Source organism: Ochotona curzoniae, unplaced genomic scaffold (assembly GCF_017591425.1).
Source record: "Ochotona curzoniae isolate NIBS_2020 unplaced genomic scaffold, NIBS_Ocur_1.0 contig_66, whole genome shotgun sequence".
Taxonomy (NCBI): domain Eukaryota; kingdom Metazoa; phylum Chordata; class Mammalia; order Lagomorpha; family Ochotonidae; genus Ochotona; species Ochotona curzoniae.
Genome location: NW_024466512.1, coordinates 21,147,976 through 21,168,714, shown reverse-complemented (window position 1 = coordinate 21,168,714; position 20,739 = coordinate 21,147,976). Strand labels below are relative to the sequence as shown.

General features: G+C 50.0%; 1 protein-coding gene across 5 annotated transcripts; it reads left to right on the top strand.

The window, feature by feature from the left end:
• The first annotated feature begins 5,618 nt into the window (after positions 1–5,618).
• PPRC1 (PPARG related coactivator 1) lies at positions 5,619–20,578 on the top strand. 5 transcript variants are annotated; one of them, XM_040992238.1, is made up of 14 exons: positions 5,619–5,771; positions 10,148–10,336; positions 10,865–11,011; positions 11,093–11,194; positions 11,313–14,172; positions 14,457–14,510; positions 15,691–15,748; positions 16,514–16,581; positions 17,485–18,208; positions 19,179–19,319; positions 19,409–19,475; positions 19,591–19,712; positions 19,939–20,090; positions 20,328–20,578. In XM_040992238.1, exons 1-14 carry the CDS (start codon positions 5,619–5,621, stop codon positions 20,429–20,431), a joined length of 4,941 nt encoding a protein of 1,646 aa, XP_040848172.1. In that variant the 3' UTR covers positions 20,432–20,578. The 5 variants fall into 5 exon arrangements, with proteins under 5 accessions (XP_040848172.1, XP_040848171.1, XP_040848173.1 ...); XM_040992237.1 differs by having other exon boundaries at positions 16,511–16,581; XM_040992239.1 differs by having other exon boundaries at positions 10,862–11,011; positions 16,511–16,581.
• Positions 20,579–20,739: the final 161 nt, after the last annotated feature.

Below are 20,739 nucleotides of genomic sequence, written 5' to 3'. Positions count from 1 at the left end.
CTGAATGATCTGGGACAGCTAGTTGCCCACCCGAGCTCTAGCTGTATCCTTTGTAACGGGTACCTAGACGCTGGTGAAAATCAAACTGGACATCTCCTATGTACTCGGGCACTAAACCCCGCACTAGCTGCGCCGGCAGTCCTCAGAAAGATTTAGCTCCTGTCTGCTTTTTCTGACATTATTGGCTGTTCTTAGAATGACAGGAAGGGCCATACTGGCTGATGATTTGAGATGGTATGGAGGAGGGGGGAATGCCTGCTTTCAGCCCCTTCTCTGCTGCCCTTCCTCCATTCCTGAGACAAGTTACCCCTGAGGCCACCCATACCAAGTAACTAGCTTGACGGGATTCCATGGTGATGGACATCACCCTGGTGGACAGCTGAGCTGATAACCTCTCCTATGAAGATCATTGCTACCTCTGAAGCTAGGTTCCTTTTTCCAAGATGCCCCAGGTGGAAGGGAGGCAGGAGGAAAAAAAACACTGCATGTGTGAAGTGGGCTATAGTGGACACTGTGCCAGCTGGTCTGCACCCAGGCTGTCATTTGCTGCTCCTGAGGAGGCTGGGACGAAGGTAGCGTTCTCTTTATCAGTCAAGAAAATGGAGGTTCATGAAGGTAGGTGAATTGGAACTTACCAGCAAAACACTCTTTTCTCACCACCTGTTAACAAGTTAACACTTTAACTCCTCTGTGCTAGCTGCATCTCCTCTGGGACGATTACCCCTCTCACATCTGCTCCCACCCCAGCTACTAACCCAGTTTCTTTCCAGGAAATACCACCTCAGTACTGTGGATTTTGACTCCTAGAGGAATTGGGCTTGGGAAGTTAGGTAATTTGCCCTAGGTTACATAGTTAACAAGCACTTGACCCACTTCTCTAACTCCCTGCCTTATTTCTAGTGTGGATCAGACCTGGGGAAGGAGAGGAGAAGATCTTTAGAGCAGCTCTGGGAATTGGGTGCAAACAAAAATGGGAAGAAAAGTTCCAGATGCATGGAGGATTGATGTGTGGTACAGAGTTGGTAGAGCCCACCCGGGCCATCCTGAACTAAATCAAAATGTCTTGGAGGACACTGACAGGCTTAGCTGATTTGAAGAAAGGAATAGAAACATCCAGTATTTTATTTATCAAGTGAAATTTGCATGAGAAAATTAAATACTTTTAAAAGGTAGAGTTATAGGAGAAAGAGGAGGCAAGAAAGTAAAAGAAATCTTCTATCTGCTGATTTGTTCCCCAAATGGTTACAGTGAGCTCAGGCTCAGCCAGGCTGAAATCAGGATCCTGGAGCTTGATCAAGGTCTCTCATGAAAGTGGCAGGGACCGGGCCCAGCGTGATAGCATAATGGCTAAAGTCCTCACCTTGCATGTGCCGTGATCCCATTTGGGCATTGCTTCTAATCCCAGCAGCTCCACTTCCCATCCAGCTCCCTGCTTGTGACCTGGGAAAGCAGTGGAGGACTACTCAAAGCCTTGGGACCCTGCACCCACATCAGAGACATGGAGGAGGTTCTTGGCTCCTGGCTTCGCATCAGCCATTGCGGTCACCTGGGGAGTTAATCATTGGATAAAAGATCTTCCTCTCTTTTTTTCCTCCTCTCTGTATATCTGACTTTCCAATAAAAATAAATCTCTAAAAAGTAAATCAATCTTAAAAAAAAAAAAAAAAAAAAGAAAGTAAGTGGCAGAGACCAAGAACTTGAGCCATCTTCCTCTGCTTTCCCAGGTGCATTAGAGATGCTGGTGTGGGGTAGCAGCTCAACCCAGTGTACCACAGTGCAGACCCTGAAAATTAAACATTTCAAAGTGATTAATGCAGGGGAGGATACAGTGGCTCAGCAGGCTATTCTAACGTGTGGCACTGGCATCCACAATGGCACCAGTTTATATCCCAGCTGTTCCATTTCCCATCCAGCTACATGATTATGGCCTGGGAAATCAGCAAAGGATGGCCAAGGCCTTGGGACCTGCATCTCTGTGGGAGACAAAAGGCGGTTCCTGGACTTGGATCATTTCAGCGCCAGCTGTAGTGGCCATTTAGGGAATGAATTAGCAGATGGAAGATCTTTCTGTTTGTCTCTTTTCTGTAAATCTGCTTTTTGGGTCTGGTGTGATGGCTCAGTGGCTCAAATTTCACCTTGTAAGCTCTGGGATCCTATATGATTGCCGATTGGTGTCCTAGATGCTTCACTTCCCATCCAGCTTCCTGCTTGTGGCCTGGGAAAGCAGTCGAGGACTGCCCAAAGCCTTGGAACACTACACCAGCATGGGAGACCCAAAAGAAGCTCCTGGCTCCTGGCTTTGGATAGGCTCAGCTCCAGCCGTTGCACGCACTTGGGGAGTGAACCATTGGACAGAAGATCTTCCTCTCTGTCTCTCCTCCTTTCTGTATATCTGCCTTTCCAATAAAAAATAAATAAATCTTAAAAAGAAAAAAAAAAAAAGATGATCTTGGCTTCTAATTGGCTCAGCTCCAGCTGTTACAATCACTTGGGGAGTGAACCAATTGACTGAAGATCTTTCTCCGTCTCTCCTTCAGTCTGTAAATCTGCCTAATTTACAATAAAAATAAATCTCTTTTTTTAAAGATTTATTTATTTTTATTACACTCTGGCGTGTTCAAGGCAAGGACTTTAGCTGTTAGGCCACGGCGCCGGGCCCTAAAAATAAATCTTAAACAAACAAACAAACGAAACAAAGATCTTCTGTCTTCTGGTTCACTCTCCAAATGGCCACAATGGACAGAACTGAGCCAATCTGAATTCAGGAGCCAAGAGCTTCTTCCAGGTCTCCCAAGTGGCCATCCTTGACTGGTTTCCCTGGCTATACGCAGGGAGCTAGATGGGAAGTGGAGCAGCTGGGACATGAACCAGCACACATGGGGGATCCTGGAATGTACAAGGTGAGGATTTAGTTACTGAGCCAAAAATAAATAAATCTTTCTAATTTTCTGTCTCTCCTCTCTGTAAATCTCTTTCCAATAAAGATAAATAAATCTTTTTTAAAAATTATGTATTTTGGGCCCAGCGCTATGGCCTGGCAGTTAAGGGCCTCACCTTGAACGCGCCACAATCAAATATGGGTACCAGTTCTAATTCCGGCAGCTCCACTTCCCATCCAGCTCAATGCTTGTGGTCTGGAAAAGCAGTGGAGTATGGCCCAAAGCTTTGGGACCCTGCACCCGCATGGGAGACCCAGAAGAGGCTCCTGGCTTCGGATCGGCATAGTATCAGCCCGTTGCGCTCACTTGGGGAGTGAATCATTGGACAGAAGATCTTCCTCTCTGTCTCTCCTCTCTGTATATCCGCCTTCCCAATAAAAAAATAATAAAAATAAATTTAAAAAAATTATTTATTTTTATTGTAAAGGTAGATTTACAGAGAGGAGAAATAAAATGTTCCTTCTTCTGGTCTCCAAGTAGCTGCGACAGCAGGAGCAGAGCCAATCTGAAGCCAGGAGCCCTCTGAGGATTCTGGAGTTTGTTTTGGGTTTCCCATGCTGATATAGGGTCCCAAGACCTTGGGCTATTCCCTCCACTGCCCTCCCAGTGCACAAACAGGCAACTGGATGGGAAGTGAAGCAGATGGAACATGAACTGGCACCCATATGGTATCCTGGGGCATGCAATGAGAGAATTTAGCGACTAGGTTATTGTACCAGGCCCACACGAATATTTTTAAAATTTGGAGCCTGGTGGGGTTGGCACAGCGGCATGTCACTTAAATCCTTAGCCTGCAGTGTCCTGGCTTATTGACTTCTGATCCAGCCGCATGCTTATTGCCAGGGAAAATGGCAGCAGATGACAGTCCTCAAAAACCTACACCCACATGGGAGGTCTGGAAGAAGCTCCTGGCTTCTGATCAACTGAGCTGCAACTATTGTATCCATTTGGAAATTGAACCAATGGACAGAGTATCTTTGTGTCTTCCTCTTTGTGTAAATCTGCCTTTCAAACAAAAATGACTCTTAAAAAAAATGTACTTACAGGGATGTATGGGTGAAAGGACAGAAGTGCTTAAGCCATTAACTTCTAATAGAAAGTTGGATGGGAAGTGGAGGAGTAGAGACTTGCACCAAGTCTTCTGAAATGAGATGCTAGCAGGGAAACAGCTCATAACAACCCCTTCTGCATAGAACATTTTATTCACAAGTTTATTGGACATAAGATTTATTGTTTGGCTTTCATATAATTACAAAGAAAGTTGCGAATAAGACTATTCTCAAATTCATGCCTTCTAAAGCCTACCTGGGGAAACTACATTCATTCGCCTGAAATATTAAGCAACAGCTAAGAAGAGGTCCTCTTCTCTCATGAAATTTTGTAGCTATATATATTGGGGTTCCCTTCCCCAAGGGCAGTCTGGCATTATTCTCTGAATTTCAAATGCACACATCTTCCAACTCATGGAACAAATTTCAAGGAGAGTACTGAAAGAAAGATGGTAAAATGTGCAGATACTTGTATACAACATGCACAGGAATGTGAACTTTAATATGTCATAGTGAAAAACTGGGAACAATCTACATATCTGAATAATGATATACCCAAAAATGCAAGTGGTACTAACAGCTCAGAAAATTTTCAGCTAGTGAATGGATTAACATTGTTCCATGTTGTAGTACTACATGTATATGATGATTCCATTTTTGAATAAAGACCAGTTTTTTGCTACATTTTTATATATATAGAGAAAATGTTGCATGAATATTCAATAAAGACCAGGAAGGTTAAATCTGGAAAGTAGAAGTGTCATTTGCAAGGTTTTTTTTTTTTTTTCTTTCTACACTTTTGTATTTAAAGAATTTTTAAGCTTGTTAATAAAAGTTTTTCAAAAATAGAAAACAACATGAAGTATTTTCTCCGCGGCGAACAGGGCATAGTACAGACAGTAGTGGACTGTAGGAATACAGAAGGGGGTTATAAGGGCTCCCTGTAATTTAAAGAAGATACAAAAGGCGTTTTGAGGTTCAAATAGCCCAGACAGAAGCACAGAGGCAGGAGAGCACTCGTCCTCAGAGGACAGCAAAGATACATGGAGAGTTGGGAATAAATGTGGTCCTAAGAAGCCCGTGCAGGCGTCTGAGGTATCGCTGAGAGCGAAGAATGCGGTATTTTTTAAGATTAAATTTGCGGTAGTGCTGCAGTGTGGAAATCAGTGAGGGTTAGCATCTGCAGGATGGGTATACACCAGGGGGTGCTGTTTCAGAACGAGGGGCCCGCTCGAACTCAGGCAAGCAAAGAACGTACCGCAGGAAAAACGGCAGACAGAAACCTTTCAAGACACATCGACAGCAAAGAAATGACTCGCCAATGTCAAAATGTCAACTTTGTCTTTTTTCCTGCACGCCTGCAGCAACCAGTTTCTTCGGGTACCCTCAACTTGGGCACTACAGTACCACCAGAGAGCCTGCCACTCGGTCTCGGCGGAAAGAGACTACAACCCCCAGGGTCCTTCGCGCGAGGCCAGTTTCTCTTCCTAGATGCAAAAGGATCCTACCGCACAGCCTTCTGGGGTCTGTAGTCTTGCGGGGTCACTCGGGAGTTGTAGTTCGCTTCCCACAATCGGCTGGGCGAGGCGGCGCCGGCGATCAGAGCAGCGCTGGGTGTTCAGGGGCCAAGATGGCGGCGCGCCGGGGACGCAGAGACGGAGTCGCGTCGTCCCCGGCTGGGGGCCCTGGTCCGGACCCCGGCGGTGGAGTCCGCAGTAGCGGTTGGAGCAGTCGAAGCCCAGCGCCGTACGGGACCGTGGGCGCTGTGAGCGGTGGAGAGCAGGTGAGAGGCTGGCGGGCGGCCCGCGGCTGGCAGCAAAGCGGCGTGTGCCGGGCGGTGACACGTGGACGCCACAGAAAAGGGAGGAAGCGCTTGGGAGTCGATGCCGGGTGGCCGAAGCAGTCCGGATGGACCGAGTAGAGCTTACTCGTGGGCTGGGGGTACGCCGGCAAAGGCAGGGTCCCTGTGCCCATTCCTGGGGAACACCTGGGGGACAGAACCGGCATGCAGGAGTGAGGGCCCGTGGTGGCAGGTTAAGGATTCGTAATGGGAGTCGTAGTCTAAACATCTCCTTCCCCCAGACACCCTACCCCGAGGATGCCGAATGGGGCTCTCCTCGGCTTGGCGCCGCAGTTCCTTTTTCGGAGCCACGTGGGGTGTGTGGGGGGAATGATTTTCCCGGGAGAACTTGTCTGCTTCCCCTCCCCCTACTCGCGGCCCGGGCACCCACGTGGGTTGGGCTCCGGACGAGGGCGGGGCGGGGGGCGCGGGGCGCGGGTCCACGTGGGGGCGGGGAAGGGACGTCCACGTGGCTCTCGTCCCAGGCTGTCGGGCGTCTCGTGTCGGCTGGGAGCCGCACTGCCGGGAACTGGGTGTGTCTCAGCCGGTCCCGCCATCTCCAGCCGGGGCTGGGGGGCCTAGCCGGAAAGGAAGCTAGGGGCTGCTAGAGTCAACTTTGCCCAGAGTCTTGGTAGTTTTCTTCCTCCGGCTTGCGTCCCCAGCGCTTCTCGACAGCTGGTGGTGAAGGGCTTTCCAGATGCTGGGGGAAGCTGTTCTCTGCGGATGGCGGAGTGTGATGGGAGGGTAGTGGCTGCGCCTTGAAGGTGTGTGGAGGAGTGAGCTTGTGGCCGCTTCTGTCAGACCGGCTTGGAGTGGATCGTGAGTCATGGGCATCGGCGTTCTGGTTGCCAGAAACCCTGCCTTCTGCATGATTCCAGGGGGCGTGGAGAGGGTCTGCATATGCCTGGGACGCGCTGAAATCGGGGAAGGATACTCTTCTTCCCTCCTTTCTTCTCCAGCATTTTTTCGGAGGGAGACAGTTCAGGCCTGTTCTTGTAAACCGACTTAAGGACATTAATTGGGTTTTTTTTTTTTTTAAGGTTCTTGGCAATGTATGTTGGAGATGGGAAATATTGGAGATGGTTTGAGTGCTGTTTCATGCTAGTTTCATGCTTGTTGGACGGGTGGTGGTGATGTTTGAGATGGTGAGGGGGCTGGGGATAGGTTCTGTCTCAGTGGAGGGCTTTTAAAAGTTCCCATTCAGTGTCGCAGTTGGAAGGAATCATTTGGAACTGTTGTTTGTCTTAAGTTGAACCTTGTCAGTATTTGTTTCTAGGTTGCAGTTGGGTTCCAGGCTTCCCTGTAGTGTTCAGTATGGACCATTCCAGGCCCTTGCTTGGGTGGTGGTGGGGGTGATGGCTTCTAGGGCATCCATTTGGAAGAAGTCCAACCCTTCCTTATTATTATTATTATTATTATTATTTTTTTTGAGATGACATTTTTTGGAAAGTGGTGTTGCCTGCATCCTAGGGGAGAGGCAGGAGGGATGCAGCTGTGATGCAAATTAGGGAGTCATTTGGGGGAGATTGTCTTTAACATGGATGTGAGTCAGGCAGCCACCTCAATGGACATACCAAGTGTTCAGAAACAGGCGTTAACACGGGCAAACCGCAAACATGGTTCTTGCCTTCTAGGAGCTTATGTTTTAATCAAAGATCCCCTCCCCCTGGGAAAGAAATAGGACTGGGACAAACGGGATGTGCAGACTATTGGGGTTATGTAATCAGTGGTAATACTGCACTTTTGCAGTGTCTGGGAAAGGACATTTTAAGCTGAGAGCCAAGACTTTGATCAGAAGGAATCCAAGGAGAGAAGATGGTTTGTTAGAGAAATAGGATGGGATGACGGAAGGGGACATGCTGGTGAGGAAATGCAGGACCCCTGCTGAGAGAGAGGATGTTATAGAGGGTGATTAGACATAAATTTTTAGAAGTTTCTAACTGGTTTGAACTCTTCAGGAACAAGATTGACTTGAGAGAAGGCAGTTGTGAGGCTGTTGAACTTAGAGATGCTGTTCAGGTGGCTACTGCTGGGTTAGCCTGCAAGATAGACTGGGGGTGGAGATGTCCCTGGCTTGGGCTCTTGTGCCTGAGTGATGGAGGTGGCTATGACTGGTTGGTAGAGCTGGGCGTTGTACTGAGTTTCCAGCCTGGTGGTTGGGGCTCATCAGGTAGGTAGGTGGTAGGGCAATTAGGCATCCAGCCTCCTTACTCACTCAGGAGAGTTTGCTGAGCCAGGAGCTGGTTGTAAGTAATTACAGGATTGGAAAGGCTTGGGAGGGGTTAGTAGCTGAAACCTGTTGCTTTGACTCTCTGGGCCTAGCTTGCTGAAGTGTCCCTTTTAGGCCTTCCCTCTCCCTGCATATTTTAACTCTTCACCTTTGGGAATGGGGGAGTGTGTTAGAGCTAGTATCACCTCTTTAGTTTTCTCTTTTTGAAGAATTGAGGTGCAGTTTCTTTTTATAGCAGGATGGGGAGGGGTCCTGCTGCTATCTGACCTTGTACTCAGGTCTTCACTGGTTTTCTGGAGAAATACTTGTTGCTCTGGGCCCTGCCCTTACCCATTCTAGCCATTTCTGACCCTGCCTACACCCACATTGTTGACAGGTTTGGGCAGGTGCCTTGCTGCTATCTCTCAGAGGACATCTGCAGCATCAGACTTTATCTTTTGTTTTCACCTAGCAGAGGCAGGGAAATAGACCGCCCCTTCCCTTGGGACTATCATTGAAAGATTAGTGGCACTCCATTGTGCTTTTAGAATAGAAGTATGACCTGTGTGTGATTGTCATCTGCCTATCAGACATTGTGCTAAGAATTATGGGTAACTGCGAGGTATTAGTACATTTTAAACTCTTGTAGTAGCCAAGGATAATATGAGCTAACAGAATGCAAAGGGGTTATTTGGAACTTGGAACCCAGTTTTCATAGAGATACAGGGAATGATTTGGGATGAGGAGGCAGACTGTGACTGCCAGAAAAGCAAATGCTAGAAGAATACCTGGGGCCCGGCAGCATGGCCTAGTGGCTAAAGTCCTCACCTTGAACGCGCCGGGATCCCATATGGATACCGGTTCTAATTCCAGCAGCTCCATTTCCCATCCAGCTCCCTGCTTGTGGTCTGGGAAAGCAGTCAAGGACGGCCCAAAGCCTGGGGACTCTGCACCCGCGTGGGAGACCTGGAAGAAGTTCCTGGCTTCTGGCTTCGGATTGGCACAGCACTGGCTGTTGCGCTCACTTGGGGAGTGAATCATTGGATGGAAGATCTTCCTCTCTGTCTCTCCTCTCTGTATATCTGCCTTTCCAATAAAAATAAAATAAATCTTTATAAAAGAAGAATATGTGGTGCTCCACACTGGGGACCCTGGTATGGTTGGGGTGCTGGGTGTGGCTTCTCCCCTTATCTCCCCTCTTCTCCCAGATATAGGAAGGAAAAAAAGAATGTGGAAATAATGGTCTCACCCACCTTCCTGTAGCCCTTAACCCTTTGCACCCTAATCAATTATGTAAAAATCTTCAAAAATAAAAATAATTATCTTGGGGAAAAAAAGAATATGTGAATTTAGAGGTGGGGAGAGACCAGCATTGGCTGGGGAAATTTAAGGTATCTTCTTAAAGAAGGAAGCATTTGGGGCTGCCCCATGGCATATAAGTTAAGTCTATCTGTGGCACTGGTATTCCACATGGGTGTCAATTTGAGTACCAACTGCTTCACTTCTGACTCAGCTTCCTGCTAATGGCCTGGGAAAGCATCAGAGGATGGCCCTAGTGCTTGATCACCTGCACACATGAGAGAGACCTAGAAAAAGTATCTGGTATTGGACTGGTCCAGTTCCAACTGCTGTGGTAGTTTGGATAGTGAAACAGTGGAATGAAAGATCCTGCTCGCTCTCTCTAGCTTTCCTTCTCTCTGTAACTCTGCCTTTCAAATAAAAATAACTCTTTAGAGAAAAAAAAAGTAGCATTTGTGCTAAGAGGGATTTTCAGGTGCGTGCTGGTTCTGTTGGCTTCACCACACTAGCAGGTGACTTCTAAACAATCTTGATCATTCTGATGTTTTTATTCCCCACGTTAATAATCCCTTGTGACTTCAGCTGTTGCTGAATGAAGCCTAATTTTTTTTTTTCTGCCCAGCACATGGCTCTCCTGGTTGGCTTTTGCTCATGGTTTGTGTTTCTCCCAGCCCAGCTTGCAGCTTGGCAGTAGTGGGGCTGCTGAATTTGGCCCTGCTGGTGGAGGGTTGGGGACCTGGCTTATTGAACTGTTAATCAGTTACCCCCAAATCACCCAAGCTGTTACTACCTTTCTTCCTTTCTGCTTTAGATGTTGCTGCATGAGGAGGTGGATGACTCTGGCTTTGTCAATCTTTCTCGGCTGGGCCCCTCTCTGAGGGACAAGGACCTAGAGATGGAAGAGCTGATGCTGCAGGATGAGACACTGCTGGGGACCATGCAGAGCTACATGGATGCCTCCCTCATCTCCCTCATTGAGGACTTTGGCAGCCTTGGAGAGGTGAGCTGGAGCTGGACTTTGAGGTGTTCAGTTTTGTATGGAATTGCTTTTAGGCATGGATCTGTTCTTCCCGGATCTTGGCTTCTGGGCGCCCAGCCTGAGTCTTTGAAAGTCTTTTAGTTTCTAGATGGGAATGAGCCTGCAGACTACCAGATTATGTCCTGGCTAGCTGGGGCTATAGTCCAAGGTCTTGTTCGCTATTTGGGCCTCCACCCTAGGGTGGTGATTTTAGCTTTTGAGCCCAATTCCAGTCTGGCCAGAGGTTGGGTTAGGGTGCTGGGTACTCTGCTGAGCATCCCCATCTTGTGCAAAGGTGGGAGAGATTGTGAAACTCAAGCAGAAGACTCACTGACACTAGAGAGGTGATGAATGGTCGAGAGCCTGGAAGTCTGACTCTAGGTACTCAGATTGCTCGCTGGCAAATTGAGCTGCTGAGATTGGGAGGTAGTTTCCTTGGCATCCAGTCGTCAGTGGCCAAGAAATGAGTAAAGATGTTGGTGGGACCTTTGTGTTGTCTTTCTGGAGCAGAGCAAGTTATCGCTGGAGGACCAGAATGAAGTGTCACTGCTGACAGCTCTGACAGAGATCTTGGACAATGCGGATTCTGAGAATCTGTCTCCGTTTGACAGCATTCCTGACTCGGAGCTGCTTGTGTCACCTCGGGAAGGCTCCTCTGTGAGTGTGGGACCCAGGGAAGGGGACACGTGGCCATGTTTAGGTTGAACCACAGACTGATCTCAGGTCTTTCCCTCTTAGCTGCACAAACTGCTCACTCTCTCTCGGACACCTCCAGAACGTGACCTCATCACCCCAGGAGACTCACTGGGGTCTGGCACAGGCAGCAGTAGAGTGAATGGGGTAAGCCTGACCTGCGAACTCTTAAGGAGCTCCTGGGTGGCAGTGGTAGGTGGGTACGGGTTTGAAGAATACTTGCCTGAAGAAAATTCTTGAGGCTTCTCTTTGTTTCCTCCTGCAGGTTGAGATGTCTCTTACAGATCCCTCTTGGGATTTCTCCCCACCTTCCTTCTTAGACACGTCTTCCCCCAAGCTTCCTAGCTGGAGACCGCCAAGGTCAAGACTACGGTGGGGCCAATCTCCTCCTCCCCAGCAGCGTAGTGATGGAGAAGAGGAGGAGGAGGCAGTTAGCTTTAGCAACCAGATGCTTCCTGGGGAGCTCACCAACTTAGCGAGCAATGTCCCGGACTTCCCTATGCACTTGGCCTCTCCCGAGGAGGAAGACGAAGTGTCAGCAGCAGAAATGGCAGAGCCAGTGGCTGGCGATGAGAGCATCTCCTCCCTGAGTGAGCTGGTGCGTGCCATGCACCCGTACTGTCTGCCCACACTCACCCACATGGCATCACTAGAAGATGAGCTTCAGGAGCAGCCTGAGGATTTGACGCTGCCTGAGGGTTGTGTGGTGCTGGAGATCGTGGGCCAGGCAGCCACAGCTGGTGACGACCTGGAGATCCCAGTGGTGGTGCGGCAGATCCCTCCTGGACCTCAGCCTGTGCTCTTGAATGACACGCTTGAAGAGAGTCCTGCCTTGCAGCTGCTCATGCCCACTTTGGAGTCAGAAGCAGAAACAGCTGTACCTAAAGTTGCCCTCTGTCCTGAGAAAGACGGCTTGTCACTGGATTCTGAGAAGCTGGACTCAGCCTGCTTGTTGGAGCCCAGTGAGGTCATGGAACCCAAGGGGCAGAAATCACCTACTAATTCAGTCCTAGGTTCCCAGAGAACACGGAAGGTCAGGAAGAAGAAGAGCAAGGAGCAGCCAGCAGCTGGTTCAGAAAGCTGTTCCAGAAGGCTGAGGTCATCAAGTCGTGTTCAGTGTTCCATGGCTGTAGAAGGGACCTCTCAGGCTGGCAACCTGCTGAAAAAGCCTCAGGAGGAACTTCAGAGAGAGAGTGGGCCACCTCAGGGTAGGGGAAAGCCCCGGGCTTGGGCTAGGGCCTGGGCAGCAGCCTTAGAAAAGCCTCACTCTGGAAATCTGGAGCAGAGTGCTGGACGGGCTAGTCCTGCAGAAGATCCTCTAGACATTTACTCCAAGCTGGTTGATGCTGTCCAAGCCAGTCCTGCCCCAGCCCATCTCTTCCTGGCAGACTCTGAAGAATCTGGGCCCCCTGCAGGTGACCCTGTGTCTGTGGACCCTGTGTTGGTTGAACCTCTCCTCGCATCAGACCCAGTGCAGATTGGTCCTGTCCTGTCTGGCTCTGCAGCAATTGACACCGCAGTGGCTGTTCCTGTCTCCAATAATGTGCCATCAGTCAGTACTGTAGTAGCTGATCCAGAGCCAGTCGTCAACCCTGCACCAGTTGACTCTGTTTCCCGTGACCTGGCCCAAGGTAACCCTGTGCCAATTAAATCTAGACCGACTGACCCCAGACGTGCTGCAGTAGCATCAGCCCGGGCGAGTCCAGTTCTCCACCTTCCAGAGTCAGGATGTTCAGATGCTCCAAAGACTGTCAACCCTGAAATCAAAGAAGTTGTGGATCCTTTGAAGGTGGAAAGTGGTACCAGTACCACAACCCAGGAAGCCAGACCTCGGCCTCTCAGCCTGTCTGAGTACCGGCGCCGACGGCAACAACGTCAAGCAGAGACAGAAGAGAGGAGTTCCCAGCCCCCAGCTGGGAAGTGGCCCAGCCTCCCAGAGACCCCTACAGGGCTGGCAGACATCCCTTGTCTTATTGTACCACCAGCTCCAGCCAAGAAGACAGCCTTGCAGAGAAATCCTGAACTTCCCCCTGAGAGTGGCTTTGTGCCTATGGGTCCCAGTCCTGCTTCTACTAGTCCCGAGCCACCAGCAGGCAAACCTATGGCCTCAATTCCTCCTGAGCAAGTGTCATCCCAGGAGATGCCTCTTCTGGCCAGGCTTCCCCCTCCACCTGCACAGTCTGTGTCCTCTGTTGGGCCCATGCCTCCCCCTATGCCCACTGCTCTGCCTTTTCCCCCAGGTGGGCTGGGCATGCCCCCTATGCTGCCTCCACCCACAGGTGGGCATGGGGCTCCCAGTCTGCTGCCACCGCCACCTCCAATGCAGCCTGCTGGTCTCCCAGTGTCTGTGGGGCCAGTGCCACCTGATCCCTATCCTCACTATGCTTCTGTGTCTCCCTGGCCTTGTTATCCCCCTTCTGGCTATCCTTGCCTGCCTCCCCCACCAGCAATGCCCCTTGTGTCTGGTACTCCTGGCACCTATGCTGTGCCCCCTGCTTGTAATGTGCCTTGGGTACCCCCTCCTGCTCCAGTGTCTCCTTACAATTCCACCTGTACCTATGGTCCAATGGGGTGGGGCCCAGGGCCACAACATCCTTCATTCTGGTCTGCTGTTCCCCCACCTCCTTTACCTCCAGCATCTGTTGGGAGAGCTGCTCCACCACCCAAGGTGGAGCCCAGTGGTATTCCAGCTGGCCCTCCTGAAAATGTACCTTCCATGCCTGTGGCTCCTTCCCTTGCTATTGAATCACCTGGCCATGGAGCTCCACAGATTGAGCTCACCAAGGCAGAGAAGGCAGAGGTCAAACCTGTACCTGCATCTCCTCAACCAAAACATAAAGGGTCCCCCATGGGGCAGAGCCCCCGTGGTAAGGCTCCCCCTTGTCCACCCGCTGAGGGACTGGCTGTTGATCCTGTCTTAGAGAAGCCACAGCCTGAGCCCCAGGAGAGCAGGCCCAGGGAGAAGCCCCCATCTCCTGCCACCAAGCCTGCTCCTACATCAAGGCAGAGCTCTGTACCCAAGCTACCTGCTGTCCACCCAGCCCGTCTAAGGAAGCTGTCCTTCCTGCCTGCCCCACGTGCCCAGGCTCCTGAGGATGTAGTGCAGGCTTTCATCAGTGAGATTGGTGAGTACCACCTGGGTCAGTCTGTGGAAAGGGCATGGGTGGCTGAGGAATGCTGTCGTTGAAATAGGGTAGACCACCTTGAAGAGGCTAGTGTTTGTGGGGTCACTTGAAGGGTTGAGGTTTGTTAGAGTCCTTTGGGCTTGTGCTGTTGCCTTGGTGGCACTCAGTACAGGGGTCTGGGGCATGTGGAGAGAGACGGGAGGTGATAAACTGCTTCCTGGGATCTGTGGACTGATTCAGTAGGTAAAGGCTAGGTTTTAATGCTGTATTGTGTGCCTCCACAGGGATTGAGGCATCGGATCTGTCCAGTCTGCTGGAGCAGTTTGAGAAATCAGAAGGTAAGGGAACCTAGGTAGTGTTCCCTCCTGCTTTTGGGTTGTTGATAATTCCTTTAGGCTCAGCTCTGCAGTGTCCTAAAATGGAGTGGTACATTGGGCAGGAGGGCAATCTCAGCCAATAGAGCAGCTCTCTAATTGCCACAAGGAAGCAAGATTTGCCCATGACACTGGTGGAATCTTGGGCAGTGGTAGAACCTGGGATAGTGGTGGCACAGAATAAGTGCTTTTCTAGACAGGGAGATCCAGGTGGGGTTGGGATTGTTGGGAGACAACTTTCAACAAGGGAAGAAGCCCTCAATTGGGCATTGAAAGACAGGAATTCCCAGAATGTATATAGTGAAGAGAAGCAGAGAAGAGGAGGTATAGGAAGGCCACTGGTGGATTTGGCAGTCAAGAAATAGTTCTGTTTTTGTTTTTTTTTTCAAGATTTATTTATTTTTATTGCAAAGCCAGATAGGAGGAGGAGGAGAGACAGGAAGATCTTCCGTCCGATGATTCACTCCCCAAGTGAGCGCAACGGCCGGTACTGCACCAATCCGAAGCCAGGAACCAGGAACCTCTTCCTGGTCTCCCACGCGGGTGCAGGGTCCCAAAGCTTTGGGCTGTCCTTGACTGCTTTCCCAGACCACAAGCAGGGAGCTGGATGGGAAGTGGAGCTGCTAGGGTTAGAACCGGTGCCCATAAGGGATCCTGGCGTGTTCAAGGTGAGGACTTTAGCCGCTAGGTCACGCCACCAGGCCCAACAAATAGTTCTGTTTTCTTAATGTAAGGCATGGCTCGGGGTGCTGTGGAGGATTCTCCTAATTTAGGCCTGTTCTGAAGGAGCTTATGGCTTGCTTGAGGAAAAGAACTTGCAGAAGTGACTACCGAGTTGGATATAGGTCTCTAGTGGACAGCCAAATAATGTACTGCAAGGGAAGGTTGTATAAACCTTGAAAGCTAGCTGTATAAATTTATGTCAAATTTAGGGGGAATGTCCGTGTTTCCTAGAAGAGATGTGATTAAACAGCACTGGGGCACCCCCTGGTGGAGATTGGCTCTCTCTGGGGCCAGTTTAACTGGGACTAGATAGACACCTTGGTAAAGTGATTCTTCCCCCTTTGGGTCTCAGAGCAAGCCCTGTGCACCACTTCAGTCTGGAGCATCTCCATGGGCTTTAACTAGTATGGTTTCCTTGCAGCCAAAAAGGAGTGTCCTCCCCCGGCTCCTGCTGACAGCTTGGCTGTAGGAAACTCAGGGTAAGTATGGAGACCTTGGAGCGAGTTACCCTACAGCTGTTGGTCAGCAGCCGGCGGCACTCCAGGACTGTCGACTCGATGCCTCTGAGGCAGGACGTCAGTCAGCGGGAAGACTCCGTTTGCTCGTCCCCTCCTGCCCATCACTGCTGGGCACTGGTCTTGGGCAGTGAGGTGGGATTATGTGTCCTACCCGGCTGACTCCAGTCAAGGATTCCAAATGCCTTGGAGGTGCCCTGCTATATTCTGGCAGGTCACGCCTTGAGGATTTCCTGCCTTCACTTAATAGACTAAGCTTGTTCAGTATTGGTGAGGGGATAACTTACAGTAAGGGAAGATGTTAATGGCTGTTTTTGTTTGTTTGTTTGTTTCTTGACCCCTCCCGTACCTCCTTGCTCCCCAGTCTCCAGTAATTAGACAGTTTTTTTGTTTTCATGGTCATGTTACCTCATCCTGTTCTGCCAAACATCTTCCCCTCCACATTGGTTTCACCTTGATTTGAGCTGAGCAGGTGAGGCTCCTGTTTTGAAGGAGGTGGCAGGTAATGTTCAAAGTCATAGCTTTCCTGCCTCCAGAAGTTGGGCAGATCTGAGACCCAGTGTACTGTTGAGTACTTAAGGCCCTTTTATTGCTGAAGGAGGGTAATGGAGCAGTGTGTGCATCCCATTCTTTGTATGCACCCCCTTCTGTTGCTTTGTGAGGAAAGCAGATGTGCAAGATATTAAGGAGGCAATGAACCAGGCTTTCCCTTTTCCCCCCCGCCAGCAGCGTTGACACTCCCCAGGAGAAGAGGCCCCTAGACCGGTTACAAGCCCCAGAACTGGCCAACGTGGCAGGTGGGTTCACGGTGGGGAACTCTGCCTATCACCAGTTGATACAACAAACGTGTGCAGAAGCTGCTCCACCTAAAGTGTGTGTAGGTGTTGATGCGAAGATTTGATCTCTGTTTTCAGGTTCAGCCTAGTGGACAGATTTGTAAACAAATGGGCGTGTTAAGTATCAGGTAGTGTGGTAAATTGTGGTTTACAGTGAGATCTGAAAGGACAGTCTAGAGAGGTTATATAGGAAGTTACCACCCAAGATGAAGTGTGAGGAAGTGTTGGTAATTGACCAGGTGATAGATTTCAGGGATGGGGCCTTGTAGGCAGATGGAGCAGCTTCAGTGAGCTGAAGAAACAATCTAGCTGGTATGTTTTGGGGAATTGAGTGGCTTGATTTGAGTGGAGTGGCTGGTGCAGGGTGGTGGGTAGAGCTAACGCAAGATCCAGAGTGGCAAATAAAGTCAGGTTGTGGGAACTTTGGATGCTGTTTTAAGTTTAGACTTTGTGTGTTAAAGAAGCAGTTGAAAAATCTGCCTGGAAGGCAGAAGATAAGTAGACAGATATAAAGTTGGAAGTAGGGAGATAATCTAAAGGTTATCTTACAAGTCCAAGCAAGATGCAGCCCAGAAGTCAGGCAGCACTGTGTGAAGAGGGTGAATCTATGAAGCAAGAGGTAAATTGGATTGTGCCTGGTTACCAGCTCAGTTTGGCCAGAAGGTTCAGGGGGGATGCTGGTGGCTGGGTTGACTTGCTGGTTCCCAAGATGGGGAAGGAACAGTTGAAACAGCACAAGTTGGCCTGTTTACCACTTTGGTGTGCTGTGTGTGAGATGAGGTGGGGTTCTCGAGCCTGTGTATGCAGTATTTGGAAGCAGAATCGGATCTCATCGTACTATCTCCATCCTCCCTCCCCTCACAGGGCTCACCCCTCCAGCCACCCCTCCCCACCAGTTATGGAAGCCCCTGGCTGCTGTCTCACTGCTGGCCAAAGCCAAATCTCCTAAGTCTACCGCCCAGGAGGGAACCCTGAAGCCTGAAGGAGTTACAGAGGCCAAACATCCAGCTGCAGCCTGCCTCCAAGACGGGGTTCATGGTCCTAGTCCTGTCCACGTGGGCTCTGGGGACCATGACTATTGTGTCCGGAGCAGGACCCCCCCAAAAAAGATGCCTGCCCTAGTTGTTCCAGAGGTGGGCTCCCGATGGAATGTCAAACGCCATCAGGATATCACCATCAAACCTGTCTTGTCCTTGGGCCCAGCCGCTCCTCAGCCCCCATGCACAGTGGCCTCCCAGGAGCCACTGGATCACAGGACTAGCAATGAGCAGGCAGATCTCTCAGCACCTTGCCTTGCCCCATCTGCCTTGCTGTCCCCTGAGGCCTCACCCTGCCGAAATGACATGAACACTAGGACTGTCCCAGAGCCTTCAACCAAGCAGCGAGCAGTGCGCTGCTACCGCAAACCCTGCAGGTCAGCCAGTCCCCCAGACCGGGGGTGGCAAGGCCGCCGTGGCCGCAGCAGCCGCTCTGTCAGCTCTGGGTCCAACCGGACCAGCGAAGCATCTTCCTCTTCATCCTCATCGTCGTCTTCCTCATCCCGATCCCGGTCCCGGTCCCTCTCCCCCCCACACAAGAGGTGGCGAAGGTGAGCTCTGATGGCCTTGTTAGGTCTCCTGTATTTAGGAAGTTCATATAATCTCTGGTTCACTCTGAAAGCTTGTACACATTGACTTTGGTATCTCTGGGCACTACAGATTCCTATTTCTGTCTTGGCTTTTGTCTTCTTCCCTTCCCTGTTTTGTTGAAGGCAGCCGACTGTGAGGTGATAGCTTCTACTCCCTGTTGGAGTTTGGGGGGTATTGCTGAGGTCTCCTGCTTTCTTGAGACCTGACCTGTCTTGAGGAGACTAGGGTTTGATCTTGACCAAGGTGATTTCACAGACTGTGTTAGACCTCATGGTGTTTTCTCAGTGGGATGTGAGATAATTGATTAATTGTTTAGGGGAAGATAATTCATCCTTCAACCATTGGTTGGAAAAGTTGGCTGGGGCAGTTCCTATGGGTATTGCTGTGACCTCATTATTGTGTAGTAGTGTATTTTTCTCAGTTTTGGGTCCAAGTTTTCCCACTTGATCAGTGAACTCTCAGATTTTGGCAGTAATGCATGTTGTCAAAAATGCCCCCTAGTTTAGGACTAGTACAATGACATTCCTTTATGCCATGGTCACAGTATTCCTTTGAAGTGTGCTGTGGGAGCAGGAAGAGCTCAAATAGTCAGGTCTGGTCCCAACACCTCAGATGGTTGTAAGGCCTAGGGCCCTGCCCATTCTCTCCCTCTTTCCATTTCTTTTTGACTAAGTATTTTTCAAGTTTTAAGTGCACAATCGACAATAAATATGCCTGTCAGAACACTCCAAAGTATTCCAGGTACTATCTAAGTTTCCATGAAGGACCTGTGTTAATCTGTGAACAACAGTAATCCTTCTAGGTGTCTCTGCTCTGCTTTACTTTTGGTTCTGAGCCTCCTGATCAGGAGGCAGGGCTGGGGCTTGGGTGAGAAAAGCAAAGTGCACTTGCACTGGTCCCTACATCCTGGCATGCCCTTTGACTCTCCAGGTCCAGCTGCAGTTCCTCTGGGAGATCCCGAAGATGCTCTTCCTCTTCTTCATCTTCCTCCTCTTCTTCGTCCTCCTCATCCAGTTCCCGAAGTCGCTCCCGCTCCCCATCCCCTCATCGGAGAAGTGACCGGAGGCGGCGGTGAGCATGGCCTGGGATTCGGGTGCCTGAGAGTTCAGAGTCATGAACTATCTTGTGTGTCGGGGTCTGATGACACCTTCTCTTGTCAGGTACAGCTCTTACCGATCACATGACCATTACCAAAGGCAGAGAGTGTTGCAGAAGGAGCGTGCAATAGTGAGTAGAGGACAGTCATGGGTGGCGGAGGCTTGCCCTCCTGAGCAGGGAGCTCAGGAAGCCAGCTGCAGCCCTGACTCATATTGTGTCAATTTGCCTTGACATCCTAACCTAGGAAGAGAGAAGGGTGGTCTTCATTGGAAAGATACCTGGCCGTATGACTCGGTCAGAGCTGAAACAGAGATTCTCTGTGTTTGGAGAGATTGAGGAGTGCACCATCCACTTCCGGGTTCAAGGGTAAGCTTGGCTCTAAGGTCAGGATGGACTTGGTACCCCGTTTTCATCTACCTTCTTGGTTGTCTTCCTGCTCTGAATTGCTAGGCAGTGGTGGGTGTGAGGGGCAGGGAGAGACCTTATTTTCCATGTCAGGTTTGGCTATTGGGCAATGAGAAGCACTCTGGTGTGCTGTGTCTTGGCATGTGCCCAAATGAGCACCTCAGCTTCTGCCTCACCCTCCCACCAGTGACAACTATGGCTTCGTCACTTACCGCTATGCTGAGGAGGCCTTTGCAGCTATTGAGAACGGCCACAAGCTGCGCCAGGCAGATGAACAGCCTTTTGATCTGTGCTTTGGGGGCCGCAGGCAGTTCTGCAAGAGGAGCTATTCTGATCTTGGTAAGTGGAGGGCCTGTGGTCTCAACATTCTTCATTTCCTCTACAAAAGGGTTGAGAGTGGAGGTAGACAGGTTTGTCTGCATTTGACAGAGAACCTAAGGGGTAGGTTGAGTAGCTAAAGGAGGGTCTCCCATCCTTGACTTTGGGCAGTTTGAACTGCATCTGTTTTTTGGATGGGAAGACCCTGTGATTATGTGATCAGAGAGCTTGACATTTGTCTCTGTCTTTACTTTATAGACTCCAACCGGGAAGACTTTGATCCTGCTCCTGTAAAGAGCAAATTTGATTCTCTTGATTTTGACACCTTGTTGAAACAGGCCCAGAAGAACCTCAGGAGGTAACCCTGGGCCCTTCCCCCGTCCCTTTTTCTTTGGAGGTGCCCAACCTCCTCCACCCCCCTCCCCTACTCCAGGGGAGAGAGCTGCTAGTGAGGAGATGACTGTTTTATAAAGAAATGGAAAAAAGTGAAATAAAAATGTGTTAAATCAGGTTTCTTACAGGGTATTTGTCTTTTATAACAGGTATTGAAAAAGTGAATTTGCATTCATATGTAAGCTGGGTGGAACTGAGGGGTTCTCCCATTTGTTTGCAACAGCTAAGTTACAATGCAGGTTAATAAATATGGAACTGGAGAGTCAAGTCTCCCATG

Excerpts from the sequence above, each read along its gene's own strand:
- PPRC1 (XM_040992239.1), top strand. The coding sequence starts at position 5,619 with ATGGCGGCGCGCCGGGGACGCAGAGACGGAGTCGCGTCGTCCCCGGCT. Across the intron at positions 15,749-16,510 it reads TTGGCTGTAGGAAACTCAGG|CAGCGTTGACACTCCCCAGG; the intron begins GTAAGTATGGAG and ends CCCCCCCGCCAG. Across the intron at positions 16,582-17,484 it reads AGAACTGGCCAACGTGGCAG|GGCTCACCCCTCCAGCCACC; the intron begins GTGGGTTCACGG and ends CTCCCCTCACAG.